Source organism: Haliotis rubra, unplaced genomic scaffold (assembly GCF_003918875.1).
Source record: "Haliotis rubra isolate DU_JTF1 unplaced genomic scaffold, ASM391887v1 Scf1161, whole genome shotgun sequence".
In the NCBI taxonomy this organism is placed as follows: domain Eukaryota; kingdom Metazoa; phylum Mollusca; class Gastropoda; order Lepetellida; family Haliotidae; genus Haliotis; species Haliotis rubra.
In genome coordinates, this window is record NW_025765072.1 from 40,053 (window position 1) to 63,361 (window position 23,309).

The following is a 23,309-nucleotide window of genomic DNA, read 5'->3' on the forward strand; positions in this document are numbered from 1 at the left end:
AAGACCATTGCCCTGAGTCACACACTCATATTGTCAAAAAATTTTAAGGGGTATAGTCTATAGTTTACCCTGGGGTATAATCTGGTGGGGGGTTATTCTGGGCTGCTACACCGGGTTCGATTCCCCACATGGGCACAATGTGTTAAGCCCATTTCTGGTGTCCCCCGCCGTGATATTGCCGGGATATCGCTAAAAGCGGCGTAAAACTAAACTCAGTCAGTCAGTCATGACTGGTCTCTTTCATGGACTTAGTTTGTTAACGGTGACTGTAAGACCCTTGTAAATTCCCTATTTCCTGAAGCGCAGGGTCTTACAGTCTTGTACACCCTTTCAAAACACTGTGTGATGAATGCAATACCCTTAAGATCTTTTCAGTTAGCTAATCTTTAAACTACAATCAACCTTCGGCAGAATGAGACGTTTCGCCATGATTTTTCCTGAACAGTTTTAAAGGGAGATAACTCGGGATGGCTTAGTTTGGGAAAAATATGATCGAATTTGAGGTTTTGTTAAACGATAAGTGAAATACGGAAACATTTTACTTTGTTGGATTGATTTATTTACACAAACAATTAAGAAATTATGGCAACAATTACACTGTTTATACTACATAATTGTATACGCCAACTCTGAAATGTTGAAGCGATCAGCCGTTTGGCAGCCACATTACATCTGAGGTCAAGGTCATTCGTACAAATCGTGCAGTGTGTCACAGCACAGATTTGACGATGTGCAGGGTTCGTACACCCTGGCAAATCGCCTACATGGTTTCGTATGCTTTGACTATTGACCAATCAGAAGTCGACACATTTATCTTAAGGATAGTAATACGCAATATAAACGGACACATTATTAATGTTATTATTATTAAGTCCTCAGAAAACGTGTAAGTTGTTTTTGTCTTTTGTCTTACTTTTTATCCAATCATAGAAGTATTGTATTTTTCACCAGTTTGTTAAGATATCTCTGCTCCTTTAAAGTTGATAATCGATTTTCCGAGGGTCCTAGGGTAGTCTTGATATTAAAGGGTTAGTGCTTCACTGTTACATCCGTTGCACTCCGAGACAAGTGACATTAATTTCAGTTGTGTTTATCTTGGGGTCTGCAAAGCTTAGCTTTTGAAGTGTCCGTTATTAGCTCTAACTGTTGTACTCCGGGGAAAGTGGCATTTAAATCTGAACTTTAATTCTGTTTTGTCCTTCGTTGGTTTTAGATTTGACTGAAAAATAATTATGTGTCTGTTAATAGTGAATGGTGGCCTTACACAATGGACCCAATGGACCAATCCAGACTGTGGAATCACTTGTGGGACGCGAACCGATATCTCACGTACCCGAACCAGAAGCTGCACCAACCCCGCCCCCATCTTTGGCGGTGCAGACTGCACGGGTGGTTTACTGGAGGTCCAACCAAAGACATGCTCTTTCACTCCATGTCCTGGTGAGATTTCACGTATTCTAAAAAACAATTACGACTGATGATTTAGTTATTTGTTTGTTAAACTGGGTGCTATATCTATGGGTATATATTTGGAATTAATTCGTTATGAACGTTTCCGTTCCTTGAATCTTAATGATGAATGACCCGTGAAGATCCGGGTTAGAATTGATCTTCAGTAACTCATGCTTGTCATAAGAGGCGACTAACGGGATCGGGTGATCTGGTGCGTTGACTTTGTTGACACATATCGTCGTATCCCAGTTGCGTAGATCGATGCTCATGCTGTTAATCACTGGATTGTCTGGTCCAGATTCGATTATTTACAGACCGCCGCCATATAGCTTGAATATCGCTGAGTGCGGCGTAAAACTAATCTCACTCACTCACTCTGATTAACAGTGAACGGTGGTCTCACGCTGTGGACACAGTGGACAACTGCTACTTGTGGCATCACTTGTGGAACAAGGACCGATCTTGTACGTACCCGCACCAGGAGCTGCACCAACCCCCCGCCCAGCAATGGAGGACAAGCCTGTACTGGAACACTGATCGAGAACACGAGGCTATCTGTGTTTTCCCTGCTTGTAACAGTACGTGGATCATTCATTATTCAACATGAATCTCTAGTATAATTACGGCACATAAATATGCAATATGCAACTTTGTTTTCAGTGAAGTGTCTACAAACCCATTATGTAGTAAACATTATTATACATTGAATGCAAGTAATGGGGCGCCACGTGATAACGCTAGTGTAAGAAATTTTGTGTTTTAAAGACAAACATACTTTGCTTAACATTTTACTTTAAATGGATCATGTCTGTACAAGTATGGACCTGGAATGTTTAATGTTGAATCTATTGGTGAATGTGAACATTCAAAATGTCAGTTTGCGTGACTTACACGATTCAAGGTCAATACCGAGTGTAACCTCCATGTGACTGTATGACAGCCAGCACTCTTCCCTGTCAGCCTCCTGATCCTCTGAAGGGTCAGTCTCCGCCATTCCCCGTGTAAAGCAGCTTCCAATTAGGTACAGGAGGATCCCTTTGTTGCACACGACGACCAATCATGTCCCAGATATGCTCCAAAGGGTTAAGATCGGGCTCATTCTATCATGAGATATGTCAGGGGGATCTTATTTAAGTACTTTGTGTATATTATGTGATCCTGGCAAAAATGTTTTCAAGTTCGGCACTCAGCTGAGGATATCATGTACTGTTTTGCTGTTTTACGAACGAGAGGCGGTGGGGTAGCCTAGTGGTTAAAGCGTTCACTTGCACGACGAATACCCGGGTTCGATTCACCGTAAACTCAGTCACTCACTCCTTTACGAACGTCATTATCTCAGATCGTACTTCAGTATCACAGATGTCAGTACCTGATCTGTGGTCAACAAACGGACATCGTACCCTTGCATTACTTGAGGCTTTCTAACTACAGTAAGATGAAACAGTAAGATAACTGAAGTCACCTATTTTCAGCTCCTATAAATGGGGGATACACCCCGTGGACCCAATGGACCAGCCCTTCATGTAACATCACCTGTGGCTCCACCAACAGTGTTGTCCGGTCACGTGCCAGAAGCTGCACGAACCCCGTGCCTAGGTTTGGTGGACAACAATGCTTTGGCGCAACACTTCAAACTTCGTCACAACCCTGTGTCTTTGCTCCATGTCCTGGTAAGTCTTGAAGTAATGCCATGCATCTGCAACGAACGTTTAGCCTTCTATTGAAAACAAAACAGAGAAAACCCAAGCCCAACAATAAAACCATGTTGTCATATTGAAGTGCTGGTCAGAATTTAAGCTACGGATGACAGGAGTGATATATCTCTTCTTATCTTACCTCCGTGTAAAATACTTTAATTCTATTGGTCAATGACGATTTCACAAGTTACCGTGTCACCCCTCCCAGGAGGGTGAAAAAAAGATATTACCCAAAGAGGCGTACATCAGACCGTATTACCCTCGAGGGAAGCATACAACTTATGTTAGCCTTTGGTATTATCGACCTTTGGATAGCTAAAATATGTTCCATGTTAAGGTGATATATTCTATGTTAATGCGATATATTCTATGTTAATGGCCAATTATCTCTGCAGTCAACGGTGGCCTGACACTTTGGTCTCAATGGACCAATCCTGAATGTGGCATCACTTGCGGAACGACATCCAACGTTGTCCGGACACGCAACAGAACCTGTACCAACCCAGCCCCCAGCAACGGAGGGACGTCATGCACTGGTGCATTAGTGGAGACGTTGCAGAGAGGCTGCACCTTCGCCGCCTGTCCTGGTAATGAAGCACAACAAACCTCAGCGTAACACACACATTTCGGGCTAAACACGCGTTTACTCTTAAACATTAAACCTCAGCGTAGCACATACATATCTGGCTAAACACACGTTTACTCTTAACCATTAAACCTCAGAATAACACATACATATCGGGCTAAACACACGTTTACTCTTGAACATTAAACCTCAGTGTAACACACACACATCTGGCTAAACACACGTATACTCCTGAACATTAAACCTCAGTGTAACACATACATATGGGGCTAGACACACGTTTACTCTTAAGCATTAAACCTCAGTGTAGCCATACATATATGGCTCAGGTGTAGCACATACATATCTGGCTAAACACACATTTACTCTTAAACATTAAACCCCAGTGTAGCACACACATATCGGGCTAAACACACGTTTACTCTTAAACATTAAACCTCAGTGTAGCACACACATATCTGGCTAAACACACATTTACTCTTAAACATTAAACCTCAGTGTAACACATACATATCGGGCTAAACACACGTTTACTGTTAAACATTAAACCTCAGTGTAACACATACATATCTGGCTAAACACACGTTTACTCTTAAACATTAAACCCCAGTGTAACACTCATTTCGGACTAAACACACGTTTACTCCTGAACATTAAACCTCAGTGTAACACATACATATCGGGCTAAACACACGTTTACTCCTAAACATTAAACCTCAGTGTAACACATACATATCGGGCTAAACACACGTTTACTCCTGAACATTAAACCTCAGTGTAACACATACATATCGGGCTAAACACACGTTTATTCCTCAACATTAAACCTCAGTGTAACACATACATATCGGGCAAAACACACGTTTATTCCTCAACATTAAACCTCAGTCAGTGTTTAACAAACATTAAACATACATATACATATCTGGCAAAACACACGTTTATTCCTCAACATTAAACCTCAGTGTAACACACATACATATCGGGCTAAACACACGTTTACTTCCCTCAGTGAACATTAAACCTCAGTGTAACACATACATATCACTAAACACACGTTTACTCCCTCAACATTAAACCTCACGTTTACTCTTTAGTGTAACACATACATATCGGGCTAAACACACGTTTACTCTTCAACATTAAACCTCAGTGTAAACACATACATATCGGGCTAAACACACGTTTATTCCTCAACATTAAACCTCAGTGTAACACATACATATCATATTTACTCAACTTAAACGCACGTTTATTCTCTAAACATTAAACCTCAGTGTAACACATACATATCGGGCTAAACACACGTTTATTCCTCAACATTAAACCTCAGTGTAACACATACATATCGGGCTAAACACACGTTTATTCCTCAACATTAAACCTCAGTGTAACACATACATATCGGGCTAAACACACGTTTACTCCTCAACATTAAACCTCAGTGTAACACATACATATCGGGCTAAACACACGTTTACTCCTCAACATTAAACCTCAGTGTAACACATACATATCGGGCTAAACACACGTTTACTCCTGAACATTAAACCTCAGTGTAACACATACATATCGGGCAAAACACACGTTTACTCTTCGTCATTACACAACTAACACATATAGCATAGTGGCGACAGGAAGACAAGTTCCTTTGTAGCATATGCCCGCCTCTCCTTGTATATCCGTCTGCCCATATCCAGGTGATCGATAATGAATAAACTGAGCGCAAAAAGAATACACCGATGTTTGTTGGAGAACAAAAGTTTTTAAAAATGGATAAAATTCCTATTTTGATGAATGAGGCGATATCATGACTATGTTTTTTATTTGAAGCTTATAATGTTTCGGTGAGTTTTTTCAGCCGACTTTCATAATTTCTATCACAAATCATTTTTTTAAAGTGTATAGTTTCTTTTGTGGGGCAGTATATGTAGTAAAGAGAACTCTATATGCTACAATAAAATGATACGCATGTCATGTGTTTTAGTAAATGGTGGCCCGACGTCGTGGACTCTTTGGACGGATGCACCTTGTGGCATCACTTGCGGAACGAGAACTGATGTTGTACGTACCCGCTTTAGGAGCTGCACCAACCCCCCTCCAAGCAGTGGAGGACTAAACTGTACAGAGGCTTTATTTGATACTGAACCGAAAACCTGTGTTTTCCCTACTTGTGATAGTAAGTAGACCATTTGTTTTTCACGTTGAATTTCTGGTGTGATCATAGCTGAAGAAAATGTAATACGTCCCAGTCTAGGTTAACTCATTTGTCTTTGTACAAATAGTCTTCACTGCAATTGATGGGAGAGAGAGAGACAGAGACAGAGAGGGTAGGGAGCGAGGGAGAGTGAGACAGAGAGGGTGGAGAGAGACAAAAAGGGTGGAGGGGAGAGACAGAGAGGATGGGGAGAGAGGCCTTCCATTCCTTCCATTCCTTCCTTCCTTCCTTCCTTCCTTCCTTCCATTCCTTCCTTTTCTTCCTTCCTTCCTTCCTTCCTTCCTTCCGGTCCATTCCTTCCTTCCATTCCATTCCATTCTTGCCTTCCGCGATTCCATTCCGGCTCAATCCGTTCCGCTTCAATCATTTTGCCGAGATCTTTTTTGCTTCCGCGTCAGCTTCCACCAGATCGAGATCCGTTCAGATCCGGCAAATCGCCGATCTTTTGCATTCTTTTGCGCTCCGTTTGAGTTCCTGTTTTTTTGCGTCCGGCATTCCATCCGCCAGATCAAAGGCACGATTCCCGGGATCAGCTTTTTGCGCGCAAATCAGGCATTCAAATCTTTCCATTCCGACATCCGTTTTTTCGGCATTCGCTTCAAAATCGGCAAATCCATTTTGCATTCCGGCGGATCCGGCAGTTCTTTGCGAGATCCGTCGTCGAGGATCAACGTCAGTTCCGCTTCAATCCGTTTGCAGTTCCGGATCAGGCATCGATCGCGCGCGTCCGTCTTTTTCATCCGATCAAGGGGATCCGGAGAGAGGGAGGGCAGAGAGTTCGTGGGAGAGTCAAAATCGATTGGGGGAAGTAGAGCTAGAGATGAATGGTGGGGAGAGGGGGACAGAAAAGGGGATGGAGAGAGGGAGAGAGGCAGAGAGAGGGTGAGAGAGACAGAAAGCGGATGGGGGAAGAGAGACAGAGAGGAAAGGAGGGAGAGAGGGACAAAGGGAATGGAGAGAGGGAGGGAGAGACAGGGGTGGGAGAGAGAGAGCAGAGGCATGGGGAGGCAGAGAGGGTGGGGAAAGAGGGACAAGGGGATGGAGAGAGGGAGAGGAGAGGCAGAGGGTGGGGAGAGACAGAAAGAGGTGGGGGAGAGAGAGAAAGAGATGGAGGGAGAGAGGGACAAAGGGATGGAGAGAGAGGGACAGAGGGAGAGGAGGGACAGAGATGGTGGGGAGAGGGACAGAGGGATGGGAGAGGCAGAGACAAAGAGAAGAGGGTGGGGAGAGAGAGAGAGAAGAGGTTGGGGAGAGGAGAGACAGAGATGGTGGGGAGAGGACAAAGGGGGAGAGAGAGAGGCAGAGATGGTGGGGAGAGGGGACAAAGGTGGATGGAGAGAGGCAGAAATGGTGGGAGAGAGGACAGAGAGGGATGGAGAGAGGGCAGAGAGGCAGATGGGAGAGAGAGGGACAGAGGGATGGAGAGAGGCAGAGATGGTAGGGAGAGAGAGAGGGGATGGGAGAGAGGCAGAAGTTGGGGGAGAGAGAGGGACAGAGGGGATGGAGAGAGGGCAGAGAGGGGCAGTGATGGTGGGGAGAGATGGACAGAGGGATGGAGAGGAGGCAGAGAGATGGTGGGGAGAGAGGGGACAGAGATGGATGCAGAGGGAGGGCGAGGACAGAGGGATGGGGAGAGAGGGACATAGGGAGAGGCAGAGAGGGTGGTAGAGAGAGACACAAAGGGTGGAGAGAGGGACAGCGGGGATGGGGAGAGGGACAGAGGGTGGAGAGAGGCAGAGATGGTCAGGGAGAGAGGACAGAGGGATGGAGAGAGGCAGAGATGGTGGGAGAGGGACAGAGGGGATGGAGGGAGGGCGATAGAGGCAGAGGGATGGAGAGAGGCAGAGATGGTGGGGAGAGGGACAGATGGGATGGAGAGAGGCAGAGATGGTGGGGAGAGAGGGACAGAGGGGATGGAGAGAGGCAGAGATGGTGGGGAGAGAGGGACAGAGGGGATGAAGAGAGGCAGAGATGGTGGGGAGAGAGGGACAAAGGGGATGGAGAGGAAGAGGGAGGCAGAGATGGTGTGGAGAGAGGGACAGAGGGAGTGGAGAGGGAGGGAGAGAGAGGCAGAGGGGATGGGGAGAGAGGGAGGGACATCCGCGCGTTTGTTTTGTGTGCCTGTGTCTGAATGTGTTAATGTGTATCTGTGTGAAATGATCCTCTGTGTATAGCTGTGTGTTTGGCAGTATTCAATAACCATCAAATACACAATTTTCATATAATAATTACGCACTTGAATCAGACGTAAAGGAGGGCAGTAAGTCTGCCTGATCAGTCTGGTATTTGAGCACGAGAATGACAAATATGATCACGATGTAGTCGGAACAGAACAACAGACCCTGCTTTAGCTTGGAATTTTTGGAGAATATGAAAAACGGTTCTTTTGCATTTATTCTCATCATCTTGCTCAATCCAGCTCCAATCGATGGAAATTTCACCCAATGGACTCAGTGGACCAACCCTCCCTGTGGCATCACCTGTGGCTCCAGATTTAACGTGTACAGATCACGGACCAGGTCCTGCACTAACCCAGTCCCAAGATTCGGAGGCAAGCAGTGCGTTGGCAACACAGTCCAAACAATACTTCAGCCATGTGTCTTCGGAGTCTGCCAAGGTAAATGTTTCTTATATCGTCTCACCGGAACTGATAGACTATTAACTGATTGGAAACACAGCCCTTCACGTCACTACTGTAGCAGATCGGCACAAGTATGTAGTATTATTGAAGGGATGGTGCGTCGCTGAAAGATCAAATGTACACTGTTTCCACTTTGCTAAGCATCAAATCATTGATTCAACAGAAAACTATGATTTTGGGTCTAATTTGGTTTGAATATCTAAGCATGGCATCCTAGGTTTCAGTATGTCACTGCATCTTGTTGATCCCATACCTGCTATTGACAGGTGTTGTGTACTTGTCAATGACTCGTTCCATGATTTGCAAAATGGTTGATTGGTGCCATGAAAACCATTTTTTATGGTTACTCATGTATCAAGTGCATAAGGTTAGAATAAAGTGGCTGTTTATCTAAAAAAAGGGTTACCATATTATTATTCATACAGTTTTAAATGGATACAATTTCAAATAATAAATTCATGTTTAAGTACATTTTTGGATTTTTGTGTGATCCTTAACAAAGTGTGAGTAGTATATTTTGTGATAAAATACACATTAATTACGCAATCGCCTAACGTAATGCCGCTGTTCAAAATATCTCCCCGAGGTTTGGTCATATTGTGTTACTGGTAAGGTAGTTTGTGGGTCGGTGTCTGTTTTACCGACGTTTATGATTATCATACTAAAAATTCAGGAACATCTTGGATTCGAACCCAAGATCATTTGCCTAAAAAATCCGTGTACGTATACACTTTAAAAAAAGTTGTGGAACTTAATTTTTAATTTAAGATTGAAAAAAATGGGAGATATATCGGAGTCAGTCAGTGTTGATATGATAATAATGAATGTTTTGAGAGTGCAACACCACTGCACTTCCTTATGACCATAGTTGGTTTGTACAGTAATCGCTCTTGAAAGATGATTGTTGTATGACGTGAAATTTGTGTGTGTACGATTTTCATTTTCAAACAACAAAATACGGCTAAAAACAAACACTAACAACTGTGTAATTCAAGATGATTGTCAAAATTAATGGTCTACAGTGATTTATCGACTTTCTTGAAAACCGCCAAAATAATAAATGACAACCCATGCACCGTGCAGGCTACTGCCTTCTGCATATGCATCCCATGCGTTGTGCTCAAAGGTGGTGATCAAGAAAAATGGTGGTGCGTTCATAAGATGTCTGTCTTTGAAAAGTTTGTTAACGCTTATACTTCCAATCCAAATTGAAAGTTCAGGTTCCGTTACCTTTTTGGAAGAGTATATCTCGTATCAGTAAGGTACTTACATCCAGGATCATCATGGAATCAAAACTACAATCATCTGCATAAAGGGGACTCATATTCAGTGTGTGTCGATTGTTTTTACAATAAGGTCTTAAGAGCAAATATAACTTCAATGTACCATTCGCATGGGTTTGCTAAGTTAAGTACTATATACTTATCATGTTTCAGTGAACGGAGGCCTCACGGCTTGGACTCAGTGGACAGAGCCAGTTTGTGGCATCACTTGTGGAACCAGGAATGATATCATACGTTCGCGAACAAGAAGCTGCACCAACCCTCCTGCAAGCAATGGGCAAACATGCACGGGTCCTTTCGTGGAGTACTTGCCCAGAAACTGTGCGTTCGCGCCTTGCATTGGTACGTCCTATAAAGTGAAAATATGAGTCAATAATGTTAAGTCGAAACCCACTTTAATTCACATCAACCAACACGCTAAACATCGACAGTGAAACCAAACGAAACTCATGTTTGAATTTTAATAATATTTGGCGAAATGTTCACAAAAGATCAAATAAAGTGCTGTGTCCTAATGACACACTGAGTTAAGACTGGAAGTAATGGCTTCGCTCTCTGTATACACTGAGATTATATCAACCGTGAAGATCCGGGTTAGAATTGATCTTAAGCAAGCAATGCTTGTCGTAAGATGCGACCGGGTGGTCAAACTCGCTGAGTTGGTTGAGACATGTCATCGTATGCCAATCGCGTAGAACGATGTTTATGTTGTTGATCACTGGATTGTCTGATCCAGATTCGATTATTTACAGGCCGCCGCCATATAGCTGGAATGTTGCTGACTGCGGCGTGAAACACCAACCGAACCAAACCAAAACTGAGATTACATACGTCATGATTCTGTTAACCACTTACAGTTGTGGTCAATGGCGGTTTTACGGAATGGACGCAGTGGACCAACCCATCGTGTAGCGTCACCTGTGGCACCGGACCCAGTGTTGTGAGGGTGAGGTCGAGGACATGCTCAAACCCCGCTCCCAGTAACGGAGGCACTGCTTGTGTTGGAGACAGGACACAGACATTGACACAGCCTTGTAGCTTCGCGCAGTGTGTTGGTATGTTTCTTTCTCTATCATCAAAAACTGTGTTCTAATGGAGATATTGCATGTGTGAGATCGTTTTGACAGCAGATTTTGTACAATGTAGTGACATCATCAGTAACATGACGTCAAAAACCTGATGACATCACAATGCTATGACGTCATAAAATTGAAGCCGTCACAATGCTATGACATCGATGCACTGCAAGTCTAATGGCAGTACCATGTTTAGAGATGCACATTTTTCATTGAAAAATAATGAAGAGTGATTTTATGAGAAATAGAATCTCACCCTCGTGTCTTCTGATATCAAATATATCAGCGTTCGTTGATAAAAGTTGAAATATCATTGGCAAGCCTCGGATATTTGTATCTGTATCTACTCATGTTGATATAATTGATATCAGTTGACGCTTGGGTGAGATTCTCTATATAACCTTATGTCAAGGATAGTGGAATTTGTGTTGTTGGTGGTGGTGGTGGACGTGTCTGGTTATGTTAGGGTGGAGAATGGAAGGGAAATGGAGGTGGGTATCTTGGACATGTTATATTATCATCTTTCGAATCGGAATGACTTTTTGTTCGCACCCTCAATAATTTCTGCTGAGGGCATAAGAGAACGTATTTACACTAACACCTCTTTGTTGCAACAAATATATTTTCAAATGAATCTTGTACAGTATCTTTTGTCATTATCCTTAAAAATCAATTTTCTAAACGATTGTGAGGAATGATCAGATATTATTTGACACATGTCATCGTATCCATATTGCATGGATCGATACTCATGCTGTTGATCACTGTATTGTCTGTTCCAGACTCGATTATTTACAGACCGCCGCCATATAGCTTGAATATTGCTTTGTGTGGCGTAAAACTAAACTCACTCACTCACTGTTAATGAAAATCAGAGTCATGGAAACATAGGGTAGTTTCAACCAAGGTCAGGAAACATTAGTAAAACCAAATTGATTCTGATCTTTTTAGTCACTGGAGGATTAGTAAACTCCTCTCTCACTCAAACTGATTCTGATATTCTGGATGTGTTTTAGTCAATGGAAATTTAACACTTTGGACTCAGTGGACCAACACATCTTGCGGCATCAGCTGTGGAACGACATCGAATGTTATACGGACTCGGACAAGAACCTGCACAAACCCTGCACCCAGTATTGGTGGACAAAACTGCACTGATGCATTAGTTGAGGTGTCGCCAAGGACCTGTGTGTTCCAGCCGTGTAGCGGTAAGTGATTGATCTTATATTGTACTGAAAGGCTATTAAACCTATGTCAAAGTTATATGTCTGGCAGTAATATTCCTATAGCCTCCTCAGGGCCGGTGAGGTAGCCTAGTGGTTGAAGCGTTCGCTCGTCGCGGCGAAGACCCGGGTTCAATTCCCCACATGGGTTCAATTTGTGAAGCCTATTTCTGCTGTCTCCCGCCGTGATATTGCTGGAATAGTGCTAAAACTCACTCATTCACTCTAGTTTGGGCCCGTGAATGTCGAACTGGTCTTCAGTAACCCATGCTTGCCGTAGGAGGCGACTAACGTTGGATTATCTCGACCAGGCTCGAACATCTACAAACAGTCGACATATAGTTGGAAAAGTCACGCACTCACATCATCTGTCCACACATCAACCCACATCAACTGTCATGGGCGGTAAAGAATTACACATATATATTATGTTGATTTATACTTTGTCAATTACAATAGAAATTGTTTCGTCCTAGACACTGAAACTCAACACTACAATATAAAACAAACCTATTTTAATAAATGTTTCTTTGCTTGTATGTATCCGACTCTCAGAGTCACATAATTAGAATATGGACTTGTTTTTCATCGATCACTTGATTGTCTGGTTTGTTTACGGGCCGCCGTCGCCTGGCAGAAATACTGCTATGTGGCTTTGGACAGTAAATGCTAACATTTTAGGTAATTTATGTGAATGGCTACCGATAGGGCAGGATTTGTTTATCCTTTTCACAAATACCTGAAGTCACTGATTTCCAGTGATGCATTCATGTGATAATACCTTTACAGGTAATACCCTTTACAGGTAATACCCTTTACAGTTACTGGAGTCATTTCCCAGGATAGTCAGGGGCCTAGTGGTTAAAGCGTTAGCTCGTCACTCCAAAAAGCGGGTTCGATTCACAACATGGGTACAATGTGTGAAACCACATTTCTGGTTTCCCCTACCGTGGTATTGCTGGAATATTGCTGAAAGCGACGTAAAACGATACTCACTCACACTGAGGATGGTCAAATAGGATATTCGTTTTCACAGATATCATCATTTGCATTTCCAGTGAATGGTGGTTTTACACAATGGACCCAATGGACCACCCCATCCTGTGGTATCACATGTGGTTCAAACAACAGCCTGGTGAGGCAGAGGGTGAGAACCTGCACGAACCCTGTTTCCAGTAGCGGTGGGCAGCAGTGTTTGGGAAGTACAGTTGAAACCATCCTGAGGCCATGTGTGTTTGCTGCTTGTCCAGGTGAGGCTTTCTTTGCTTTTGTTTGTTTGTTTGTTGTTTAGCGCCGCACTCAGCAATATCCCAGCTGTATGGCGGCGAACTGTTAGGGCATCATTTTTTAATGTGTTTCACGTAGCCACCAAATTCTGAACATGGGTCGGTCGGTCGGGGAGAATAAAATACCCCCCAAAATTAATAAAGACACAATTATCCGAATAATGTTCTTAATTCTCATTTATGGTAATTCTTATTGCAATTTTTCGCGTTCTTAGGAATTGTGACAGCGACTGATTAAAACATTTTAGATAGATAAACATTGTATATGATGAGGAGGGACGTTTTAGGTACGAGTTGGTGTACGGTGTTGGAATGGAAAAAACAACAACAGTTTTTTGGGTTTACTCCCAATAGTTAGACGTCCCAAAAGTCATCCGTCCCAATTGTCAGACAAATCAATCAGGCGTGACTGTGATTACAACCTAGTCTTTACCCACTGATATAATGAACCTGTCCCATACACTGCGGAGATGGTTTTCACATTTGTACAGAAATACTTTGATTAGAATACTAATGTTGACTGGCATACTCAATCACTGGGTTCTCCAAATGTGTTTTCACAATGTTCAATTTTATCATAACAGGATTATAGATTTTGCATACTTGTTTTCACAACCTTCCCTGTGATCAAAACAGGATTATAGATTTTGCATGCTTGTTTTTACAATGTTCACTTTGATCAAAACCGGAATATTAACAAGCATTGTCACTAATCATATCAAACTTAAAAAGTAATGAAAAAGAAGATGAAGATGAAGATTAAAAAGATGAAGTTAAATGTCAACAAAAACATGACCAGTCAACCTCTCTTGATATCTTGCTCTTTAGTTGTTCCAACACACAAAAATTTTCAAGACTGACTTTGACCTTGACATGAATGTCATAGTGTATGAAATATGCATAAATGGTACTAAAGAAATTGGTTATTGAAAAACATTCAAGGGAAGTCTTGAAAGTCTATGAAGAAAATCAAATAAAATTAGAATTATTATACAATATCGAATCTATACCATACAATGCTTAACAATAATCACGTTAATGTGATATCTTTTAGCAAAATCCTTAAACAAAAACAAGACTGAAAACATTACCAATCTAACTCGTTTTATCTATTATACATACCAAATGAGAGTAAGGTTAAAAAACAAATATAGGTATTAAAATTCTAAAAATTTCAGTCCAGCTATACATACTAGTATATATGCTGTTATCTGGGAGATGAGATAATCTATGCAGGTAGACAGGTACATGCTATGCAATATCACACTAATGTAATTTTAGAAACTTTCCTTTTTTCGTTCACGCCTTCATACCTGTTTAGAATATGTTTATATTAATATGTACAGTGGCCTTCGCATGTACTTATAGATTTGATTAAGTCTGTTTGTCTGTATTTTTTACTCGTTTTCAACTTATAGATTGTGACTACTTTGTATATTCGTTGGCAGTTAGCCTCACTGAAAGGTGCACCAAAGCAAAGGCCCTCGTGTCTTTGCGATGATTAAAGATTAAACTAAAAAATTATATCTTGAGATGACCCCCGATTCGAAATGCTTCTCAGTACAATAAATCATGATTTCTTTGTACTGTGAAGCATTTCGAGTCGAGGGTCCATGATTTATTGTACTGTGAAGCATTTCGAGTCGGGGGTCCATGATTTAAGGGGTACATGATTTATGTACTGTAAAGCATTTCGAGTCGGGGATATCTCAAATTATTTGTTAATTATTTATATTTTTTAATCTTTAATCCTAGCAAAGACATGAGGACCTGTGCGCCCAAGCTAAAATCCTGACAGATCTAATTGTATTCATTCCTGCACAGCAACTGTCATCAACGGTAACCTGACACTCTGGTCTCAGTGGACTGACCCGCCTTGTGGCAACACATGTGGCACTGGCGACGTGTCACGAACGCGCAACAGGACCTGCACCAACCCGACCCCTAGCGGCGGAGGACTGGACTGTACTGGGGCCTTAGTGGAGGTTCTACCAAAGAACTGTGTTTTATCTCCCTGTGTTGGTAAGATGGTACCTTATTCCGTATATTAGATACGTTCATGGAATACGCTCACTGAGTCTGACATGATTTTACCATAATGAGTACAGTTTGACGCCGCCTCAGCGCTATTCCAGCTATATGCCCGGAAACACCAGGGTGAGTGGGTTGAGTGTTCCGGGCCTAGTGGTTTAAAGCGTTAGCTTGTCACGCCGATGCCCGGGTTCAATCCCCGCATGGGTACAATGTGTGAAGCCCATTTCTGGTGTCACCCGCCGTGATATTGCTAGAATATTGCTAAAAGCGGCGTAAAACTAAACTCATTCAGTCATTGATGGTGTTTTAAACGTCAAATGAATCTTTAAACATAATAATATATATTAACTAAAAATTGAAAAAGACAATCTCACTTTCATTTCCAAAGGGAGGTAATGCATATTACGTCACGCCACTGCCAACGTGAACGTTGCGAATGTTATCACTGTTGTGTCGAACTGGAAGGAACCTACGTAGATACTTCGAGATATCCGAAGTTTGATACAACTGCAAAATGATTACTAAATAATGATTACGCAATAACCGAGCCTTTGCTTCAGGACACCTGTAGATTCGATATACCAAAGTTCAACACTAAGGTAATCACGGAAATAGAAATAAAACTACGAAAAGAACGACCAAAAACATTTTATTTTTATTTCCGTGAGTACTTTAATGTTGTTCACTGTAAACTAATTGTTTGATCGGCATTCTAGAGACTGGTGAGTCCAAACTGAATCATACAACATTATGGATGACAACGTCTTGTTTATAACATAGAGAAACGTTTCGGTGTAGATTCTTACACCGTTATCAAGCTAAAAGAAAACTCTAAAACTATGAACTAATTTAGGAACATAAATAATTTTCTGGATATCATCTTCTTTTATTCTTTATCTATTATCAACATAAAGAACTTTCTGGATTTCATTTTCTTTTATTCTATATATTATCAAAGAATAAAAAAAGATGAAACCCAGAAAATTCTTTATGTTCATCAAATAGCATCTTCTAAAATGCCAATCAAGCTTAAAACTAATTGTTTCCAGTTCCGGTGAATGGAGGATTCACCCAGTGGACCCAGTGGACCAACCCTACCTGTGGCATCACCTGTGGTTCAGCCAATAGCCTTGTCCAGTCTAGGTCCAGAAGCTGCACCAACCCTGTTCCCAGTCATGGCGGTCAAGGATGTTCTGGAGACAGAGTACAGACGTTGGCCCAGACATGTGTCTTCAGTTCTTGTCCAGGTCAGTGTTGTTCTTTGGGGGTGTCTGTATTAAAAGGTCTCTAGGTTCACGTGTAGAATTTATTTGGATCATTGGTTTATGTTCTCCTAAGGAAAACCAAGTTCTATGGATAGTCAACTTCTTTATTGCAATGATTGCGACGTTTCGGTGTAGGTACTAACATCGTTATCAAGCAAGTGATGTACACCTTGAACTATCCATAGAACTTGGTTTTCTTTCATCTTTACACCTTCTAAAAGGCCTCTCAAAGCAGTTAGGCTCTCCTAGTTCATTGAAATTATCAAGCAAGTGATGTACACCTTGAAATATCCATAGAACTTGGTTTTCCTTCATCTTTACACCTTCTAAAATGCTTCTCAAAGAAGTTAGGTTCTCCTAGTTCGTTGTCCAGCAGCCACTATCCCGTAAAACTGTTCAGAGAGGTCTCGAAAAAGAAGTGAATGTACACATGAGTATTGCCTTGCTGTGTTGACAGGCCACCAACCCGTGAAGGTCTGGGTAAGAATATTGATCTTGAGTAACCCATGCTTGTCGTAAGAGGCGACTAACGGGATCGGGTGGTCAGGCTCGCTGGCTTGATTGACACATGTCGTCGGTTCCCAATTGTGCAGATCGATGCTCATGCTGTTGATCACTGGATTGTCTGGTCCAGACTCGACTATTTACAGACCGCCGCCATATAGCTGGAATATTGCTGAGTGCGGCGTAAAACTAAACTCACTCACTCACTGAGTGCCATGTATCTTCAGGCAACATAAACAGACTTTGCAACACGTGTCAGTAGTTGCACACGGTTGAGCAAGACATGTTCACCTTCTCCAAGAATACCTGGAGTCATCATGTATTTTTCTGATCTGTGTATAATAATCATCTCTATATTACATTTTACGTCATTATCTGTTTTAGCGGATAATACAGACTGGTCATTATCTGGCTTTGTTGTATATAATCCTTATTGTCTTCGATGTATCCGTGTTTATTGAAACACGTGGAGATCGGGTTAGAATTGGTCTTCAGTAACCAATACTTGTCTATACCCGTGAAGATTCGGATTTGAATTGATCTTCAGTACCGATGCTTGTCGTAAGAGGCGACCAAAGGGATCGGGTTGTCAGACTCGCTGAATTGATTGACACATGTCATTGTATCCCAGTTGCGTAGGTCGATGCTCATGCTGTTGATCACTGGATAATCTAGTCCAGACTCGATTATTTACTGACCGCCGCCTTATAGCTGGAATATTGCTGAGTGAGGTGTAAAACTAAACTCACTCACTCACTCACTTCATAATGAACTACCCAGGAGTAAGCGAGTATTTGTTAAAGTGTTACGTCTTGGCTGTTACATATTTTGCCGACGGTGGTGTAGCTGCGTCGTTAAAGCGCTAGCTCGTCACACCGAAGACCTGGGTTCGATTCCCAACTTGGGTACAATATGGAAAGCACATTCTGGTGTGCCCCGCCGTGATATTGCTGGAATATTGCTAAAAGCGGCGTAAAACAATATTCACTCGCTCACATACTTTGCACTCGGAGCCACGAGACCTTTAATTCAGAAATTTGGTTTGGTGTTATAGAATAGTCTGTAGGTGGTATTCTTTTCCCCTGAGTTTTTATGAATAACATGATTTTTTTAGGGTCTGTATTCATATTACAAAATACAAATATGTCTGTTAACAGTGAATGGTAACCTGACACAGTGGTCGCAGTGGACCAATCCAGTATGTGGAATCACTTGTGGAACGAGAACTAATATCTCACGTACCAGAACGAGGACCTGCACCAACCCCGCCCCTAGCTTTGGCGGCGCTACATGCACGGATAGTTTACAGGAGGTCCAACCAAAGAATTGCTCTTTCTCGCCATGTCCTGGTAATTGAGTTTTCACGTATTCGAAAAACATTATGTCTGATGATTTAGTTATTTGTTTGTTAAACTGTGTGTGTGCGTGCTTACGTGAGTGCCTGCGTGCGTGCGAGTGTGCGTGCGTGCCTGTGTGTGTTTTCTCTGTGTGTTTTTTTCTGAAGATCTATGATTATATATTTGGAATTCAATTCGTTATGAACCCGAGAAGATCCGGGATAAAATTGATCTTCAGTAACCCATGCTTGTCGTAAGAGGCGACTAACAGGATCGGGTAGTCAGGCTCGCTGACTTGGTTGACACATGTCATCATATCCCAGTTGCGTAGGTCGATGCTCATGCTGTTGATCACGGATATGTTCCTTCCAGGCTTCTGTTGGTAAGTAGCGTCCTTAACGCCATGTCAGAACACAGGAACATTTGGCCCCATGGTTCCAAGAAGTGAGGGGCGGTGGAGTAGCCTAGTGGTTAAAGCGTCTCGTCACGCCGAAGACCCCAGTGCCATTCTTCACATGAGTACAATGTGTGAAGCCCAATTCTGGTGCCCTCCGCCGTGATATTGCTGGAATATTGCTAAAAGTGGCGTAAACACACTCAAAGACTCCATGAATTGAAACCGTCCAGACCAACTCGTGCCAGTCTGAAGACCATTAAATTGAATCAAATCTCATGGCTCATTGTCTTGTCATCGTAATGTCGACAATACTCTCAACGTCGGCATCACATTATCTCGAGCGGCGTGTGCTGGTTTGAAGACCTGCTGAAATTAATTAAATGACCACAATGAAATTAAGTAAAATGAATCGTCGAAGTGTCGTTGTACAGATTAACCTTAGCGCTAAGACAATCGTAAGTCTCATGTAAGGTTTTTGGAGTTAGGGTCGACTTAGAGTAAGGATCTGTACAATACATTGAGACTACAACGGCACCCTGAAAAATCTCTGTATGAATCAGATGAGCAACGAGACGTTGTTCAATACAACCCTATCGCTGAGACTATCGTAAGATGGCGTGGGAGCTACAGTCGACTTAGCGTAAGATCGCTTTGTACAACGGCACCCTTAAATAAATCGAATGGCTAGTGTCGCAGTAAATTGTCATCGTGACGTCACCGTGTGTGACGCACATCATAATATCAACCACTTTTTATACAGGTTCAAATAATCCCCTTCTACCATGCAGGTGTTAATTCTAAGATGCTTCACTTCAAAATAAAAAAAGATCAAAGACGCTTTTTACATGACGTCACACTGTATTGACGTCACTGCGCCATTCTCGTCTGCTCCCTCGTAATCAAACGTGCCCATGGTAACCGACGTCACGATGCCATGCCTACTACAGTAAACTACTCGTAGGTAGCACCCCGTCTCTTTGTTTACAGTTGCTTCGCATCAGTGGCGGAAACAGTATGTTTTCGATGGAAATAAATGCCTCACCTCGAATCACAATGAAACAGCGACGGGACAATGTTCGCTGACAATTAGGCGCACCGAGTTAATGTGGCTTTCCCATCCTTATGAGGTACCCATTCACAGCTGGATGGACTGAGACACACAGTCACAGTACATATACCAACGGATTCGTGGGTTCTTTTAAAGTGCACAGGGTTGTGTACTGTACACTGCATCTATGGAAATGTCGGGTGACTAGTCAGCTTCATCTGGATTTACTGTTCTAAACTGACGTTGGTAGTAGAAGTGCGACGTTCACATTTCCTCATGTGGTTTACGATAATCACAGACGTAGCTAAAATAATATAGAAGATATTTAACCCGACGTAAACCGTCTTCAAACTGTTTATCATTTGTCTTAACGTAGGGGGCAGACACGTAAGTAGAACAGCACGTCAGTTTGCCCTGAACGAGGATAGTTAATTTAGGTCACCGACACTGTTGCTTTTCTACCAAGATTAATCGTCGGTTAGTATTAAATTTGGCATCAAGAAATATAGTTCGCTGTACCCTCATGTATAGTGTAATAAAGCACAGTAACCCTTTCCATCTCTTATTTGCCAGCATGTTACTATTTACATTGAATGCTGGTAAATATGAAACAATAACCCTTTCCATTTTTTATTTTTCCACCATGTTTCTATTTACAGTGAATGCTGGTAAATATGAAACAATAACCCTTTCCATCTCTTATTTACCAGCATGTCTCTATTTACAGTGAATGCTGGTAAATATGAAATAGTTACCCTTTCTATCTTTTATTTACCAACATGTTACCATTTACAGTGAATGGCGGATTCACCCAGTGGACTCAATGGACCACACCTTCCTGTGGCATCACCTGTGGCTCCTCCAACAGCGTTGTCAGGTCCCGAACCAGAAGCTGCACGAATCCTGCACCCGCTAATGGCGGACAACAGTGTATCGGAAACACACTTGAAACATTGAGTTCCCAGTGTACCTTAAGTGTACCTTGTCCAGGTGAGTGATTGTCGAGATATAGCGTAAAACCATTGCTACAAATGCAAGTTGTATGGGGGGCGCTGGGATAGCCCAGTGGTTAAAGCTTTCGCTCGTCACGCCGAAGACCCGTGTTCGATTCCCCACATGAGTACAATATGTGAAGCCCATTTCCGGTGAACCCCGCCGTGATATTGATGGAATATTGATAAATGCGGCGTAAAACTAAAATCACTCACTCACTCATGGATTAGGCCCGTGAAGATCTGGGTCAGAATTGGTCTTCAGCAACCAATGCTTCTCCTTAGAGGCGATTAACGCGATCCGCTGGTCAGACTTTTTAAATAGTTGATATTTTTCATTCAACTGGGGAGCCTAGTGGTTAATGCATTCGCTCGTTACGCTGAAGACCCGGGTTCGATTCCCCACATGGGTATAATGTGTGAAGCCAATTTCTGGTGTCCCCCACCGTGATATTGGTGGAATGTTGCTAAAACGTGCGTAACACTAAACTCACTCACTCAAGAGTGCAAAGCAGCTAAAAATATTAATTTACTCAGTTAAGTATGATTTGTTTATCTTTCTTTCAGGATTCAATGACAATAATGCCACGTTTGCTTTAAAAAACCTTGTTTATCATTGACTCTAGTGAATGGAGGCCTGAGCCTGTGGACTGAGTGGACCAACCCACCTTGCAACAGTTCTTGTGTAATACGAACAAGGACCAGAAGCTGTTCCAACCCACCCCCCAGCAACGGAGGACTCAACTGTGTTGGAGCTATCCTCGGGGTGGCGAGGAAGACGTGTACCAACGTCCCTTGTCTCGGTACGTAGAACGTATTGTACAGAAAACGTATTCTCTAAACAACCTTTAACCGTCTAGCATTGTTAAGATATTTTTTATTTTGCATCCATTTTATGTATTTCTAATTTTCAAAATCTATTTTTATTTTAGTTACAAATGTTATCATAATTTCTGAGCACATTATTTCTCAAATTTGTAAATAAATTCTTTCATAATTTTGTTAGGAGACCCGAGTTTCAATTGCTGTTGTCAGTACTGAGAACCTCTTGATTGTTTCATTTGCCCGATATAGAATTTACAAATTATGTCAGACTATGGTGTGCATGTATGGAATGGTTTGTAACGTAGGCATGCTATTGGGGTAGTTCTCTCAGCATTGAGCTATATTGAGCATTTAAAGTCATAGAAATAGGAGGTACTAACTTGTAGCTGTGTTGGGTAATTTTATAACTACCAAAGGCCTGTGATTTCCGTTATTTGTCTCTGTACTGAAGACCTGTTGAGGCAGTAGCACTGGTAATTAATAAGACTTGTAATTTCGTTCTGTGTCTCAGTACTAAATGGGCGGTGGTGTAGCCTAGTGGTAAAAGGGTTCGCTCGTCACGCTGAACACTCGGGTTTGATTCCCCACGTGGGTACAGTGTGTGAAGCCCATTTCTGGTATCCCCCGCCGTGATGTTGCTGGAATATTGCTAAAAGCGGCGTCAAACTACACTCACCAGGATTAAAACCTATTGGACACTGGACATTTCTTGTCAAGGGGTACAGTCAAGCAGCTATGATGGACAGAATGAAACTATGCCGTGAAAAGTCGTCTTAATGACCGATGAACATCCGTGTGAGAATCGATCTTAATCAAGTACTGATTGAGAGGCCAGTGAAGGGTGGTCAGGCTTGGTCAGTTGGTTGATGCACCCGTGAAGGTACGGGTTAGAATATTGATCTTCAGTAACCCATTCTCGTCGTAAGAGGCGACTAACGGGATCGGGTGGTCAGGCTCACTAACTTGGCTGACACATGTCATCGGTTCCCAGTTGCACAGATGGATACTCATGCTGTTGATCACTGGATTGTGTGGTCCAGACTCGATTATTTACAGACCGCCCGATATAGCAGGAATATTGCTGAGTGCAGCGTAAAACTAAACTTACTCACTGTTAATGAGAATCCGAGTCATGGAAACATATAGACATCCCGAGCGACAGTAGGTAGTTTCAACGGCGTGAAACTAAACTCACTCACTCACTCAGTTGGTTGATGCATGACGTCAATCACTGGATTGTCTGGTCCGTGTCAGTAAGATCCCTGCTTTTATTCCTGTATTCTCTGTTTAGGTGAATATTGATTTGCCTGTGCATGTGTTTATGAAAGGTACTGCCGATGATACGGAATGCGCTCACCCTTTTACGCTGTACATTTTTACAATCGGAATAGTAACTCCTTGGAATCTTTTATGAAGAAATGAATAGGAATTGCCTTTTATGAAAA

General features: G+C 42.3%; 1 protein-coding gene across 1 annotated transcript in view; it reads left to right on the plus strand.

Annotated features, from left to right (window-relative positions):
- LOC124256468 (SCO-spondin-like) overlaps positions 1–23,309 on the plus strand; it is a gene marked incomplete at its 5' end in the record, with an annotated part of 111,171 nt that overhangs the window by 29,487 nt on the left and 58,375 nt on the right. Inside the window, 4 exons of the mRNA XM_046690461.1 lie at positions 16,552–16,743; positions 18,423–18,614; positions 20,843–21,037; positions 21,666–21,842. Coding sequence (XP_046546417.1) covers positions 16,552–16,743; positions 18,423–18,614; positions 20,843–21,037; positions 21,666–21,842 — 756 coding nt within the window. The remainder of the gene's footprint in view (positions 1–16,551; positions 16,744–18,422; positions 18,615–20,842; positions 21,038–21,665; positions 21,843–23,309) is intronic.